General features: G+C 34.3%; 2 protein-coding genes and 2 non-coding genes across 8 annotated transcripts in view; 1 reads left to right on the plus strand and 3 right to left on the minus strand.

The window, feature by feature from the left end:
• Positions 1 to 661, plus strand: part of LOC121377515 (tumor protein D54-like) — a 53,622-nt gene extending 52,961 nt beyond the window's left edge. For all 5 annotated transcript variants that reach the window (XM_041505534.1, XM_041505532.1, XM_041505530.1 and 2 more), the window contains one exon: positions 21 to 661. In XM_041505534.1, coding sequence (XP_041361468.1) covers positions 21 to 155 — 135 coding nt within the window. In that variant the 3' untranslated portion in view covers positions 156 to 661. The remainder of the gene's footprint in view (positions 1 to 20) is intronic.
• An 8,214-nt stretch (positions 662 to 8,875) lies between these two features.
• The window catches only part of LOC121377524 (dolichyl-diphosphooligosaccharide--protein glycosyltransferase subunit 2-like), a 28,988-nt gene continuing 20,399 nt past the window's right edge, over positions 8,876 to 17,464 (minus strand). Inside the window, exons 16-20 of the mRNA XM_041505550.1 lie at positions 13,753 to 13,836; positions 13,118 to 13,213; positions 11,628 to 11,703; positions 10,156 to 10,285; positions 8,876 to 9,136 (exon numbers count right to left, since the gene is read on the minus strand). Coding sequence (XP_041361484.1) covers positions 9,124 to 9,136; positions 10,156 to 10,285; positions 11,628 to 11,703; positions 13,118 to 13,213; positions 13,753 to 13,836 — 399 coding nt within the window. The 3' untranslated portion in view covers positions 8,876 to 9,123. The remainder of the gene's footprint in view (positions 9,137 to 10,155; positions 10,286 to 11,627; positions 11,704 to 13,117; positions 13,214 to 13,752; positions 13,837 to 17,464) is intronic.
• LOC121378161 lies at positions 14,200 to 14,432 on the minus strand. The gene has a single exon (XR_005958677.1). It is a non-coding gene; the product is annotated as a small nucleolar RNA SNORA73 family (small nucleolar RNA).
• On the minus strand, positions 15,887 to 16,119 carry LOC121378158. The gene has a single exon (XR_005958674.1). It is a non-coding gene; the product is annotated as a small nucleolar RNA SNORA73 family (small nucleolar RNA).

Consider the following 17,464-nt stretch of genomic DNA (forward strand, 5'->3'; position numbering starts at 1 on the left):
TGTGTTTTTATTGTTACCAGGCGAAGGTGTCTGGGAGTCAGTCGACCGGGAATATCCACGAGACGCTGACCGAGGAGGACGGCTCAAAGACGGAGATGGGGACGTTGTCGCATGACCCCACGGCACCACTTCCTGAAGACAAAGTGCCTCTCTGAAACCACGGCAACACTGCCGACTCCGTGACTCACAGCTGGGACACACCGCCAGTGTCACACTGAGATCTTGTACAGCATCTTAAACGTTATGTACTCTCTCTTTTATAATTATATGTTAAGTAGGGATACCCTCTGCCGTTCGCCAACTTTGCCAATTTGCGAATTTAACAAAAACACAGCAATTGGCAAATTTTATTATTATTTTAATTTGGCAAAATTATTTCATGTAATGATTGGTATTTTGTTTGAAGATAGATAACTGTGGGTTTGAGCAATTTTGTGAAGTTTAATAGATAATTCGGCGAAATGTTTTGGTCACAGAATTATCCCTTATAAAGTTATATTTGTAACAGCACTCTCGGAAGAACAGATGGAGTAACTAAAAGTACAAGGAACAGGTTTTTTTTTCTTTTTAATATAATTAAATTTCTATCACATTCATTACAATATAATGTCATCCCATTGGTCCAGATGTAGAAACGGGAGTTTGTTCATTTCTTGATGAATGTAAAATTACGTCATCAGGGAACATCATACTTGATGATGTCATTTTATATTGGTAATTTGTCTTATTGAGCATTATTGTTTTAGCTAAAAGAAATAATTCAAAATAAAATATGAACTTTTAATGTTATTATTAGTAAGTATGTTTCAAATTTAACTATAAGTATTGTCTCTTATTTCTTTTATGTTTATCTGGTTATGAACCAATAAAATCATCCACACATTTTTGTGAGAACGGCTTCACCAATTCACACAGTTTGTGGATGATTTTATTTTTTTCATACCCCGATGAACGTAAAAGAAATATCAAACAATCCTTATTTGATTACCAACAAGTGTTGATTAATTACAAATTGATAAGCAGCCACTATTTAATATGTTTGTAATTGTGTAGCTATCTTTGCAACAACCTGTGTCATGATACTGAAGAAAATGTTTCCTGATAATAAAGTTATGTGGGCTATATGATAAGTTGCAATAGACTGTTTTACATTAATGGACTATAAGATAACTTGTAATAGACTGTTACATTAACGATAAAATAATGTGGACTATATGATAAGTTACAATAAATTGTTACATTAATAATAAAGTAATGGCCTGTTAAATTGATGGTAAAGCTGTGTGGACTGTACATAATAAGTTGCAATAGACTGTTTCATTAATGATAAAGTTAATGAACACAATGATCAGTCGTAATGGACTCTGTAAGGTCGTAATGTTATAGTTTTAGTGTATAATAACATTTATATGGAATTTAAAGTATGGTAAAATTATATTCATTTTATGGTATGATAAAATTAGAATATATATATAATAATATTAAAATCTTCAACTTTATGGTGTGATGATGTCATATGGACTATGGTGTGCTAGGGTTGCACAAAGGTGGTATACAAACTTATTGAATGGTAGAATTATACAAACATGTTGTACAGACAATATTACTTATTCTTATTAAGTCTTATTTAATGGTATGATAAAGTCACATGGACTTCGTGGTATTATGTAAAATTCATATGGACTTTATTATACCATAAAGTCATATTTGTGAAGAGTTGTATTGACGTCATGATATGATTAACTTTTGTGGACTTTATGGTGTGATAAAGTCATATGGGTCATGTCTTTGTCTCTCTGTTTCTCAAATTACCACATGTATGTTGAAGAAATCGGACCCGTTTTAAATACCTTTACAGTGTTTCTGCCAGAAAGATTTTTTGGGTATGGCGCTATGGAATTGAATACAACCAGTCAACAGGGGTTATGGGGGGGCCTCCCCCAGAAAGAAAATGGGTTAAGTTTAGGGTTAGGGTTAAGAAAATCATACAGTAATGAAAAGAGTAATTAATTTTTTCAAAAGGTTAACTTAAAAAACCCCACAAATCTGCAAAGTTGTTTGGGTATGGCACGATTCCCGTTTTACCCTCTGGCAGGAACTCTGCTTTATTATATGTGACAGTGTCTGCGAGAAAACATACACAAGAAGACAAAAATTACAACATACATTTTTAGTATTTTTTAGATAGCCCGTTTTTATACGAGTATGATGTTCACATTTTGCAGCTCAAAGATACTTCTGGAAATTAAGAAAATAGCCCCGGCAAAAAATGTGCCATGAAAAATAGTCTCCATGGCAATTTCCATGGCAGTTTGCAATTAATGTGTAAGAGAAGAGAAAAATGAAAGTTTCACGGGAAATTAAAATGCTCTAGAAAATTAAACACACCACAGCAATCTAGACAGCATTTCCGATTGTCGTGGTTAATTTTCGGGGTTTCACATGTACATTTGTGAATACTTGACAACATGAATCTTGACCATGTAATAATGATTAAGTTGTCTCTTGGGGTTTTTTTTTGCTGTTTTTTTAATTAAAGTCTGAGAGTAAAGAGCTAGGTTTATGATGATATTTCAGGCAATTAAAATATACCTAAACTATCACTTTCAGCATTAAAATAAAATATATGACAAGTAACAAAACTATGCTTCACTTATGATGCACTGTATCGGCTGTTTCACATGATGATCATGTTTCCAACAAATAGGTGTCAGAACATTGAAGGAAGGACATTTTAGTTTAACGATACACTCAACACATTTTATTTATGGTTATATGGCGTGGGATATATGGTTAAGGACCACACAGATATAGAGAGAGGAAACCCGCTGTCGTCAATTCATGGGCTACTCTTTCCGATTAGCAGCAAGGGATTGTTTATATTGCACCATCCCACAGACATGATAGTACGTACCACAGCCTTTGTTTTACACCAGTTGTGGAGCACTGGCTGGAACTTTGAAATTTGACATGATGTCATTTTAAATTTATGCTTACATCAGATTCTATACATGTACAATTTTGGTGTAGACCCTGTCACATATGTATGTTGTGTGTGTTAACTTTAACAAACTATTACACTGAAAACTGCTTACATTGATAACTGTTCGTGATATGTATTATTATTACTTTTTCTTTTTTTTTTTACTGCCATTTTTTTCTGTGAGAAATTGTTATAATTGCTTCTTCTCCTTTAGTACAAAGTCTTGGAATTTGAAATTTTCATTAACATGACAGACCATAGGTTTTTAAACATTAAGGCATATCTTTCTCTATTAGAGCCGTTTTTGACGACTGAAATCAGACATTACTTTTATTGCTTAGATTATTCATTTACGTACATCCGGAATGTTTCTGGTCATCCTGGTGTTTTTAACATCACAAAAAGTATTTCATATTTTAAAAAATGCATGTGCATCTGAGAAGTTATGGAGTCGAGTTCTAATCTATTTTTAAAGGTATTTCACTGTTTCAACATCACACACTCTTCTTTCACTCTGTTGTAACTTTATCGAGATGTGTTTCAGGTTTGTAGATTAAAGACGTATTGTCACAGACCACTGACCTATTTAATGGTCTAACAAAGTATTACCTGAACAAACATTATTTGATTTGTACCTAAATGTACTTCATTCAACCATCTTCATAACCACCATACTCCATTTATTAATGATATTTTGTAAAAATAATTGAATTATGGCAATGGTCCACAATTCCAAAACTAAAATTGCTGAGAGGGTTGACATGGAGTTCACTCCAACATGGTTCAGTTAACGTGATGCGATAGCTAGATTTGGTTTCAAAACATTAATGTAATTTTTATTTATTCATTTTGAGAGAAATACGGTCCTTAAATCCGTGACAGTATGCCTTTAACCAAACTTAGCATAAACAGGTGGAAGCTAGAGTCTGTGAGTTTAAACCCACTGAGATTGCCAGGTGTGGATGTGCTCTAACTGTATTAGGATTTATTAATTTAGTTCTAACACAGTCTGGTTGACATTTCTCTAACACAAGTAACGGTTACTGCTCAAGTAGAGTCCAGCATGTTACAAGTTTGACAACAGACTTATAGTATATAAAAAATTATTTATATATGCACTGAAGTAAACAGAATATAGATTTGTCAAAATAAGGTAGATAACTCTAAAATAGGGTAAATAACTACCATTCTGTAAGCCAGTAGTAACAGTAACGAGATACAAAGATTATCAGTATTTATAATTAATTTACTGGGTCACTAACCCACTTTAAAAAAATATATTATACAAACATTTTTATAAACATTATTAGACTACAACAGAATTTCATTTATATATTGCCTAGCCCTTCATAAGTGAAGTTATTTGAACTCGAAAAAATGTCTGTATTTAACTTCATTATAAAGAAATACATTTCTTATTGTTAATTTTTTTGTACATTAATTGTAGAATGTCTGTTCATGTTCCGATTTATTACAACATTGCAATATAATGTATCACTGCTATACAGTATTTAAAAGCATATTTTCTGTTTCAAACTGTGGTGTTCATTTTTGTAATGTTTTATTTATGGTTCTTTTTAAAACGGCTTGTCTTCCTGTAATATGTACATATACCTGGAAATCAGAAGTTGATGTCTTTACTTTTGTAATTGTGTGTTTCACAGGCACCCATCTACCAAACAGAATAAAGTTCAATTTGCTCAAAGTTGTTAGAAAAATTAGTCTGTACAAATATTTATAATAAAAAATTAATACATACAAAAATTAACATTGCTTAATCTGAAACATTGACCTGGTGCTAAATAAAAGATGTTAGCTGGGATTAACATTTGAATTTTTTTTTTTTTTTTTTTTTTTTTTTACCATATGTAACCCATCTGATTCATCAACAAAAGATAGAAAAAGAAGTTTTCTCTTTTGGTTCTATTTTTTAATATATTTAAAAAGTGTTTTCTTTAGAAGATTTCAAAATAAAATCACCGTTAACCAATCAACTCGCTATTAAAATGCTAAGTTCGGTGACAGTGTACCATTTAGTTTTTTCAAGTTGACTCACGATGCATATATTAGCTTTTTGCATTATTAATACATGCTGTAGCTTTGTATGAGCAAGTTTACTAAATATGAGAAATTTGTTACAGTAACTAAGTATTAGCTTAACTACAGCTTTAATGTTAATAGCTTGGTATGGTATAAACAATGGTTACAATGTAATGATAATGGCTTGGTATAAATAATGGTTACAATTTGTAAAAAATAAAAATTTGTTCTGTGGCAATAGAATGTTTGGTTTTCGTAGTAGAAATGTTTTTAAATGTGTAGATTGTGGATAATTGTGCTTTTGTTTATGTTAGTTGTATTAATTTATTATCTAAGTCAATAAAGTGTATCTGTGTAATCATTTTCTTCAATTGTGCATGAATTAAAGAGGCATTATTAGAGTTGCAGTTTGTATTTGTTAAACATGTGGTATCGAATTTACATAGTCGGTTTTTCTCTCACAGTACGGGGCAGGATGTAGTTCAGTGGTAAAGTGTTTGCTCGATGTGTGGTCGGTCTGTGATCGATCCCCATTGGTGGACCTATTGGGCTATTTCTTGTTCTAGCCAGTGCATCACGACTGGTATATCAAAGACTGTAGTAGGCCATGGTATGTGCTATCCTGTCTGTGGGATGGTGCATATAAAAGATCCCTTGCTACTAATGGAAAAATATAGCGGATTTTCTCTCTAAGACTAAAATTTCAAAATTATCAAATTGTTTGACATCCAGTAGCCTATGATTAATAAATCAATGTGCTCTAGTGGTGTCATTAAACAAAACAAACTTTACTTCTTTTTTTCCCCTACACTACATACATTTACAGTAACAATGCTTAAACAACCATGTTTGAAAATAACAAATCTTCATACATTCGGCCCGTGGTTTCATTGACTGCTAAAAACAGGTTAATTTTAATATGGTTTTATATTATTTGGGATAATAGCAAAATGGCTATATAAGACAAGTGGTTGCTAAATAACTGTACTTATTTGTACTATAATAGTGGATGGTTTAAGAGAAATTTAAGGTGGTCTCTAAAAACAACGATTGTTTATTACTGGCCCAGTGAAAAAAACTTTATGCAGTGGAATATGTTTTGTGTCTCGTGTCATTTTTCAAAGTATTTTCAAAGCACTGTTCACCAAAATGTTAAGATTTCACAACCAGTAGTTTAAATGTAGTTTGAAAAATAGGGTAATATTTTGCATGTAAAATTAAAAATAATAAACATAACAACAAATGAAATAAAAAGTAAATTTGCTTTGAATGAAAGAAGTGGAATTCCACTTCCCCTGAATTATAATTTTTTTTCTTACTGGACTTACTTTTAGGGAATTAAATCAAAACATTTATTTAGCAAACAACATCTTTCTTTTTTTTTGTTTGCTTTTTCTTCATACATTTGTTTGTTAATGCTATGGACGTATGCTTAGAAAAGCCAACTGCAATGCCGATTGTGTTTTTTAAAGACTATTTTTATATACATGTATTGTATATATTATTAATGAATGGGATCGCCAAGTTGATATGCTTGGCTTTGTGACTGTACGACAAGTTTCTATGAGAGGTAACATGAATGTTATGACAAAAAACAAACCCACTCATTCATACTTTGTGACGAGACTTCCCTCCCCTGATCTTAATTTTGAATTTGTGAATAAAAAATGAATAAGAACTTGTGCCACAATCTCAAGATATCAGGCCTGTCAAGTTTTATGCTTTGGTTTTAAATTCAGTCATTGTCCTGTGTGGTATTTTTGCCTGTGGTGGTGTGCAACTGGAAACAAAAAACATAGTTTGATCCGACGAGAGAGAGATCCAAAAAAATGTCATCGATTAGATTTGTGAAATTACCTTCAGGTTAAATGTAGCAAAGCCTGAAACCGGTATTTATTTTATTGTAAACCGAATAATCGATTGCTTCAGGTCAAATATAATCCATCTGTAAAATTGAGCTATGGCATTTTAAGCTACCCTGAAAAGGCGAAAATTGGAATTAATGAGGGATATAAGACTTAAAGGAGGCTTCCGACTTTCTTTTTCTTTATATATATATATATATATATATATATATATATGGTACCACTTAAGAGTTCAACCACTAGTAGAATGAAAAATACATCATAAAACTTAGCTGTGAAAGGGTTACGGTATGAGTGCAGAGGACGACCAAATGATTATGTACAGAATGTATTATGATTATTTTTAATTTGAAATGTTAATACATATTTTTATTTTACGGTTCAACTAATGTATTTTGCTACATGTATGTGTGTATGTAAGTGGTGTAGGGCTGTCAGGGAGTTGGCAGCAAATATCAGCATATTGCTTCACTAAGCTACCAATATTTTTGTTTTCTCTCTTAACTATTTATAAAGGTAGTCACTTGACAGCTGGCCTACTAAACAGCACAACAAAATTAATATTTCAATCCCTGCCTCCATTTTGAATTTTAAAAAATAAAAATAGAGTGATGAAAATCTAGCATGTAATGTAAATGATTTACTGCCATGTAGCCCATGGGTTCTCAAAGATGTGAAACCGGAAGAACCAGTAATAGGTTAATTCCCAATCCAACAGTGTGGTCACTGACCATCTGCCCCATCTTCTTAACCTGTAAGGAAGGAAATGTTTTATTTAACAATGCACTCAACACATTTTATTTACGGTTATATAGCGTCAGACATATGGTTAAAAATCACACAGATATTGGAGGGAGGAAACCCACTGTCGCCACTTTAAGAGCTACTCTTTTCGATTAACAGCAAGGGATCTTTTATATGCATCATCCCACAGACAGGACAACACATACTAGTGGTGGTGCACTGGCTGGAACGAGAAATGGCCAAATGGGCCCCACCGACTGCGCATCATCAAGCGAACGCTTGACCACTGGGCCGTAAGCAATAAATTAGAAGGAAACAAAACCAAAAACACTTCAGGCCGAATTTAGAAAGCCCGTTTGTCTTCGTAAATTCGGCCCTTCATTTTCAGTAGGCCAATTGCCATGTGATACTTTCTTTTTTCCCCTATAACCTCCTACTTGTATATTTGGTGTGACAATTTTAGGCAATGTAGAACTGACCCTCAAGTAAATTGGTAGCAATATTAATATTTGGCAACATTTAGACCTGAAATATGGTAGCAGGATTTCCTATAGCATTATGTTTAACTATCCAGGTGTTTTGGTACCCTTGATTAAACATTCCATACATGTTATTGTGTTGCAAACTTTGTTCACCAGGTGAACGAGTAATAAATGTTGCAAGAAGTCAGTGTTGTGGTTTCTTTGTTCAGATTCAATTGTAATACTTCAATTTTATGTACAGGCCTTGATGCTTATAAAACGTTTTTGACACTAATGTCATGACAATACCATACACATTGTACGTGCGCGACGTCATTAGAGTCTGGACGTCATTAGAGAGTCTGGACACTTAAGTTTTATAAGGAAGAACCTAAATTCACTTGTATATACAGACCAATTTTTGTTTTGTGAAAAATTTATTTTTAAAATGCCATCATTAGCAGTGAAGCTACTTTTGCTAGTACTACTCAATACAATAATTGTTTCCATCAAAATGCTATCAGTCTTTTGAAATGTTCAGCAAAATAGTTTTTCTCAAAGTGACAGAAATGAATGTATTGCATTTTGAAAATAAACTCGTTTGCTTTCTCGTCTTGGTAATTTTTAGCTTCACCATAAATAGTTATGCACTTTTTCAGTGCTTTGGAGGTGGGATTTAGCCAAGCAGAAAGCTCATCTCAGGTGATGGGATCAATCCTTTGCAAACACGTCCCACAACTGGTATATCATAGAGACCGAATATAGATCAAATTACACTAGTACAAGTTCAATATCTATTTATTTACACAGTAATTGTGAATTTAAAATGGAAACCCAAGCTTTTGTTTTATTACACATTAGAAACAAACATTCAAACATTTTATTTTTTTTAATGACAATGAACAAAATACATATAACAGTAAGAACGCATGATAATTTTTCTTCAAATAATTTGTTACATAATTTATGTAAAATGTCTCTTAAAAAATGAAAAGAAAACTGATTGTTGAAACCTAGGTCTTCTGTAGAACTATGTTGTTTTTCTGAAAAGAAAGAACAAAAATTGTTTAAGAAATTAAACTAACACCACCGAGTAAAATGTAAAAAATTTCTAATACATAAGTGAACATTTCGACAAGCATCACACATTTCAATACTCTGTTTGACTGAACAAATGAAGAACGAAAAAATGGGTTGTCATCTTAAAAAGAGCCAGACTAGATTCTTTTTTTTTTTTCACTAATAAATTAATTTCAATGGCAAACATCTCCTTGCCCCTCCCCAAACTGCTGGCTATTGGATGTCAAACATTTGGTAATTCTGACTCCTCGTCATTGGAGGAAACCTGCTACATTGTTTCTAATGCAGCAAGGGATCATTTATATGCACTTTCCCAGACAGGATAACACATACCGTGACCTTGACTAGTAGTGCACTGGATGGAATGAAAAAAACCCTCAATCAGTTGATCTGTAGCAGAAACAATTGACATCGAGTCCTTGCTTTTGTTACAAGGCAACCTTCACATTGCAGGGCCTATAGTGTGAATTTAGACATGTTACCACACTCGGCCAATCAACCTGCCATTTCTAAACTGATCAAACTGACCTTAGACATGTACCACACTCGGCCAATCAACCTGCCATTTCTAAACTGATCAAACTGACCGAGACGTGTATATTATTTACGGCGGCATGGAAGAACAACTTGTACAAATATCAAGTGTCTATGGTTACGCCGATAATTAACTTCTACAATAACACTATAAAGATTTGATGGAGATCAAGGGGGGGGGGGGGGGGGAGAGGAGAGAGACACACACACAGACAGCGGGAAGGGGAGACGAGCAAGAAAGATATTTGAGGTGGTGGTGGTGTTGGAGAAAAAAAGAACACTACCAATGAACTACATCTCACCACACATGATACAAAAAAAAAACCCACCACCAACAGACAAATATAGCCAAATGTTGTTGTCACTTGATAATAAATTAATAGTTACAACTCTTAATAATAGATGCACTGACTGACAACAAACAAAAACATACATATGTCTTAATTACCTTTTCGAAGCTAAAGCACTAAGTAGTCTGTTGCCGAAGAGGAATGTAGGAATGGCTAAAATGCTGAGCCAGCGTAAAGTCTGGAACATGTTCAGGTTGGTCCAGTAGCAGTAGTACAACAGGAAGATACCTGAAATAACCAAGGAAGGAAATGGTTTATTTAACGATGCACTCGACACATTTTATTTACGGTTATATGGCATCAGACATGATTAAGGACCACACAAATATTGAGAGGGGAAACCCGCTGTTGCCACTTCATGGGCTACTCTTTCGATTAGCAGCAAGGATATTTTTTTATGCACCATCCCAGAGACAGGGTAGTACATATCACAGCCTTTGATATGCCAGTCATGGTGCACTCGCTGGAACGAGAAATAGCTCAATGGGCCAACCGATGGGGATCGATCCCAGACTGACCATACATCGAGTTTGTTTAGGAAACATTTTGTTTTAAAAATCTTTATTAACAAATTGAAAAATTATTAACAACTACCGTTTTAATGTTTTAAAATTGTGTAGTGATCTCTGAAACTTGTGACGCGATACTGAACAAAATGTTCCACTATATTTTATATATACTTTCCATGGGGCCTCAAAAAGTTGTCACTAATAATTGTTTTATTACATAATAACATCAGTTACGTTTTGTACATTGGAAATATGTATGCGCTTATAATTTCCCACAAAATCAAACTGATTAGATTTATATGACATCACAGAATTTTATAATAATGTCTTCCCACATAACAGGATTCAAATCAACTGATTAGATTTATATGACATCACAGAATTTTATAACAACGTCTTCCCACAAAACAGGATTCAAATCAGTACAAGTCGTTACTACAAAAATAGTGATGTGAGAACATCTCTTTACCTACAGCACTGAGATTAGAGATTATGGTTTTATCACATATTGTGTTACCTAACCTTCTGACTACTGCAGGCGAGATATCTCGCCCGACGTCACGTCAGTCGATATACTGTACACTGTATACAGTGCATTCCCCAATTCATATTTCCCGCCGTTTTGCACACGACACTCACCGGAAATGGAAATTTTTCGATAGCTGATTTGTAACAGCTAATTTGATAATAAATTTGATCGTTTTACCAACAACGAAAATTACCAAATATTGCAATATGAATCGTAGTTCGGGTTTTAAAAACAATTCTGGTCAGAAAACCACCGTTATCGGGAATAATGGACATAAATACTGGACAGCTGGCCACAAATGCCCGTAAGTAAACGATTTTTTGCCTAATTTTAATCACCATTAGCCGATAAAAATTACAAAAAAAGACATGAAAATAATACTCACCGATTCATATATAAACTTTATTTCATTTATTTATGAAACATTTAAGTGAATATATGTGAGTAAAAATTATAAACTTGCACCCACTCAACGTGGTTTTTGTTAAAAATTAATCCAGTAGTCTGAAGGTTAATCAAAGCGTGTACGTACCTGCCAGACAACCATGAAAACCTACAGCACTGAGAGACATAGGGAAGTTGGAGATATTCGCACCCAGTTTCACCCACTGAAACATAAAACAAAGGAATATTAAACATACTCGTACCAAACTCAGCAATTAAATTTTTAAAATGTAATGTCAGTTATTATTAGATGAATATTTATGACACCATTAACAGATTTCGTTTGGTGTCTAATATACAGTTACTACTTCAATCAGTCGGCTCAGAAAATTAAACAGGAAAGCCACAATGGTTACTGCTACCAATAACAAATGAAGAAACATATCATTTAGCGACTCAACACTGGGTGGGACAGGAACACAAACGATCAGATCCAAGCACCTCGGGGGAACACTCTACTGACTGAGCAAGACTCTAGCCCTAAACAGCTGTTAACCAATTCCCTGCAAGACTCTAGCCCTAAACAGCTGTTAACCAATTCCCTGCAAGACTCTAGCCCTAAACAGCTGTTAACCAATTCCCTATGTGCAGGGGTGGGAATTGGTGAACTGTAAAAATGAGGAAATCTAGAGGGGTCCTGGAAATTCTTGAAAACCTAGGTTAAAATCTGTGCCATCTGACTCATTTTGGAGGAAAGAACGATTAAAATGTGAGGAAATGCAATGTTCCATGAGAGGAAAACAGCCGATTTAAGGAGAATTCCCACCCCTGGTATTAAAGCGTTTCCATTAGTTACAACAGACAGATCAGAATAATGTTGCTAGACAACAGTGTGCGCACAAAATGTGCTTCTGATATTGTTTCTTTCATCATTTCTGTCAATTAACTCAAGTCAGGGCAGGGGTTGGTTTAGTGTTAAAGCGTCATGTTTTTTAGTTTTTTGCACACGTCTGTTGTCGATCATATTCAAATCAGTTGGTATTACACTTAGGGATAGCTCTGCCACTCACCAAATTCGCCATTTAATTTTAGGAACAATTGGCGAAAAAAAAATCATGTATTAATTGGTGCTTTGTTGGAAAATAACTGGGTTTTGCACTTTTGAGATAATTTGGCGAAATGCTTTGCTCACCCAGATCTAGGCTTAACACTTGCCATTCCACACATTCACACACGTCTGCAATGCAATCGACTTGGCACAACAGATAACTGATAACTTAAGTGGAAGCAGATGCAGATGACCCCCCCCCCCCCCCCCCCCCCCAAATAAACCCCACCCTGATAAATCTGACTGCAGTCTCAAAGATAATTTTAACGTACTTTTTTATAGCCAAGACAACACATATTATTATCAGTTTTGAGGGCCACGGCTGGGATACGAAAAAGATTTTGTAGTGTTCAATGATACAACTAGAATGAAATGGTTTATTTAACTACGCACTCAACATTTTATTTACGGTTATATGGTGTCGGATGATACCACTAGAAAACAGACTTATTTAACATCAGCTATTATTGGATGTGTAACATTTCAAATCTATCAGTGAAGATTTACTACAAGGGAGATAATTAACATACGATGATGACAAGAATAAGGATCGGCAACAGGACTAGAACCGTGAATGTCATGGAAATGATGCTTGGTGGACGCTTTTCTTCCTCTCGGAAAACATGCTGAAATCACAAACAAACATTAGAAAATGCAAGAGGATTTTTTTTTTTTAACCCACAAAAAAAAAGATAAAAAAAAAAAGTATTTAACAATTTTTAAAAGCTCTTCTGCTAGAGAGCTATAAATATTTTTTTAAACATAACAGTGATTAAGAATAATTGTAATCGGATTGTCTATTGGATATCAAATATTTAATAATTTTGAGTTTTCAGAGGAAGCCTGCTATATGCACTTTCCCACAAACATGACACTGCATACCATGGTATTATTGGAATGGGAAACCCAAGGACCTCCGATAAACAATCTACCTACTGATCAGGTGTTATGTGCAACATGAAAACAATTTCATTTCATTGTAAAATTTCATTATACTTTGCAAAAAAAAAAAAAAAAAAAAAAAAAAAAAAAAAAAAAAAAACCAAACAAAACCACCACCACCACCCACAACCCAGATAATTTCTGTTTTACGATATTGTATTTCCACTCTTTTGCCCCACCAATAAAAGCCAATAATAATTTGTATTTTATTGCCAAGTTTTACCTTGATTTCTGGTCTCTTTGCGTACTGGTTATGAGCCTCTTTCTCACTTGCAGCTCCTTCGGGAAACATTAGTTTGACATCAGCCTATAAAACGGAACCAACAACATATATAATAAATAATATTAACTATCTGCCGATTTTACAACTAAAAACAATTTATCCAGGCATTCTGCAATACCAAACATAGCCCTCTTCCCAAAAGTGGCACAAAAAATCACCAATTTGATGTATAAATATTTTTTTAAATATGTCTCTTCTTACAAATATCCTAATAAGTAAATCACACTAATGGTCACTACCATATCATTCAAAATATCCTGAATAAATCCCATCCTAAAACAAACACCCCACACTATACTTATTTCCAATAAAACGTACATAAACTAATAAAAAGAAAATATGTATTTAAAGAACCACCTGATTACATTTTTAAACTGCAGCTGTTGAATATGTACCCTGCATGGCTTATCTCTCCAGTAACTGTCAGTGTGACTCTGGGAAGGTTATGGAATATGCAGGGTCCGGTCCACACCCGATGAAATCAGGGGACCGGGTTTCTCTCCAATGTTGTGGAAAGGGAATACACCTCAAGCCCCAGGGTGGGGCGTTCAGCTCCCGTTCGCCACAAAGACAGAGCCAGAGAAACAAGGAGATCCAAGATCTCTGGATGCCAACATTGGTGATTAGCAAACAGTAAAAAAGATCAACATCTTATTTGTGAAAGAAACAAATAAACAATGCTAAATAAATTAATTCAATAATTGGTTCCCTGACAACATTGGTGCATGTTCAAACTTCACCTTAAAACCACTGAAATGTTATGTTTTAATTTGAAGAAAAAACCCCCACCTTGAAATACATTTCTTAACATCTACTACTCTTCAGCTACTAATATAGACAATTGATTGGACAGATTTTCAATGTTTCAACTGTGAGGTGAACAGCATGGGCGTCTTTTATGCACTAATTAGACCTTGCTGTGCTCAAAAACCTGTTGCGCCAAGTTAGTGAGATCTAAAGACGTGATTGTAGCTGCGGAATGTGTGTTTAATCAATATAGATATAAACACAGATACAATCCACAGCAAGTTTCTGTTGCCTACTTGAGCATCAGATCTGCTAACAAAACAGACCGATGAAACTGTAGGCACCAGTCGGTCGTGCACAATCTTATGATGGGACTGGGATCCTAATACACACTGGTCAAACTGTACAAAAGCTTCAAGTCTTGTACTAAACTATTTTATGATGGAGCTTATTATCCATTTGTCCTGCACAATAAGTTTAAGATAAAAGTATACACCTCAGAGAGGGAGGGGTGATATCAATTACAAATAGAAGCAGAAATGATCTGTAGAAAGGAGAAATTAATTATTTTTAATTATACTCCAGCACAAAAATACCTCTGCTACTGCGTGTCAAACAAAGGTAAATCAATGATGTGATACTCTAATCAATATACAAATTCTAATTAAAACAGCTGTGCAAAACCCCGACAAATGATCAGGTAAAATTAACATTTATAATAGAATTCAGTCTAGTTTTATGTAATCCAGTTGTCATTTGTTGGTGAAAATGAAGAACTGGCCAGTGAAATTGAGGTTCAGCAGTAAAAGAACAAAAAATTCTCGATGCATCAAAAATCTCTGATCAAACCTTAATCGCATGGAAGATAACATTTTGTATTTCCCTTCTAGATCTGCAAAACACTTGTTGAATTTTTATGTTTTTATTATTTTTTTATTATTATTATTGTTATACCAATATATAGTATTACAAAAAAAAGAATAACGTTCAGCCTATTACCTTTTAAGTAATCAGTTCTATAGGGTAAAAAATAAATTTCAATCTATAACTGGCATTGTAAAAAAAAAAAAAAAAATACATTTTGGAACAAGCCTAATGAAGTAATTTCAATGTCAAAATTGTAAGTGCTAACTATCATGTTATTAAAAACACAGTAACTGCTTCTGTAAACATTAACTAATGGTTGCTAATCAGTTTGCATATTTCAAGCTATTATAATCCTTATTTCCAAATTTCCACAAAAAACATATTCCCTGAATGAATTAACAGACATGGACAATCACAAATACATTCCCACCCCCACATCCCAATACTTTATAATGTGTACATCTGTACCCTGCATGGCTTATCTCCCCAGTAACTGTCAGTGTGACTCTGGGAAGGTTATGGAATATGCAGGATCCTGTCCACACCCGATGAAATCAGGGGACTGGGTTTCTCTCCAATGTTGTGGAAAGGGAATACACCTCAAGCCCCAGGATGGGGCGTTCAGCTCCCGTTCGCCACAAAGACAGAGCCAGAGAAACAAGGAGATCCAAGATCTCTGGATGCCAACATTGGTGATCAGCAAACAGTAAAAAAGATCAACATCTTATTTGTGAAAGAAACAAATAAACAATGCTAAATCAATTAATTCAATAATTGGTTCTCTGACAACATTGGTGCATGTTCAAACTTTCGCCCCATCCTGGTTTCAGCGAAGTTAAATTAAACTGATGCAAAAAGTACCAAACCATTTTGGGGCGGGGACGGGAGAGAGAGACACCTTTTCAAAGCTTTTACACTGCACTGTATCAAATTCAAGACGATAAAACATTGTACCCAAAATAAGCATGCTCCCAATAAATAGAAACTTGCTGACCTAACAACAAATTCACCTTAAAACCACTGAATTGTTATGTTTTAATTTGAAAAAAAAACCCCACCTTCAAATACATTTCTTAACATCTACTACTCTTCAGCTACTAATACTGACAATTGATTGGACAGATTTTCAATGTTTCAACTGAGGTGAACAGCATGGGCGTCTTTTATGCACTAATTAGACCTTGCTGTGCTCAAAAACCTGTTGCGCCAAGTTAGTGAGATCTAAAGACGTGATTGTAGCTGCGGAACGTGTGTTTAATCAATATAGATATAAACACTTGAGATGCAATCCACAGCAAGTTTCTGTTACCTACTCGAACATCAGATCTGCTAATGGAACACTTCCCTCCCCACCACCCCCGTAATTAGTGAGACCCAACGCCAAGATTGTAGCTGCGGAATGTGTGTTTAATCAATATAGATATAAACAAAGATACAATCCACAGCAAGTTTCTGTTGCCTACTTGAGCATCAGATCTGCTAACAAAACAGACCGATGAAACTGTAGGCACCAGTCGGTCGTGCACAATCTTATGATGGGACAGGGATCCTAATACACACTGGTCAAACTGTACAAAAGCTTCAAGTCTTGTACTAAACTATTTTATGATGGAGCTTATTATCCATTTGTCCTGCACAATTTTAAAATGGTTTAAGATAAAAGTATACACCTCAGAGAGGGAGGGGGTGATATCAATTACAAATAGAAGCAGAAATGATCTGTAAGGAGAAATTAATTATTTTTAATTATACTCCAGCACAAAAATACCTCTGCTACTGGGTGTCAAACAAAGGTAAATCAATGATGTGATACTCTAATCAATATACAAATTCTAATTAAAACAGCTGTGCAAAACCCCGACAAATGATCAGGTAAAATTAACATTTATAATAAAATTCAGTCTAGTTTTATGTAATCCAGTTGTCATTTGTTGGTGAAAATGAAGAACTGGCCAGTGAGATTGAGGTTCAGCAGTAAAAGAACAAAAAATTCGCGTGAAAATTCTCGTCGCATCAAAAATCTCTGATCAAACTTGAT

This window comes from Gigantopelta aegis, chromosome 7, assembly GCF_016097555.1.
Source record: "Gigantopelta aegis isolate Gae_Host chromosome 7, Gae_host_genome, whole genome shotgun sequence".
Lineage (NCBI taxonomy): Eukaryota > Metazoa > Mollusca > Gastropoda > Neomphalida > Peltospiridae > Gigantopelta > Gigantopelta aegis.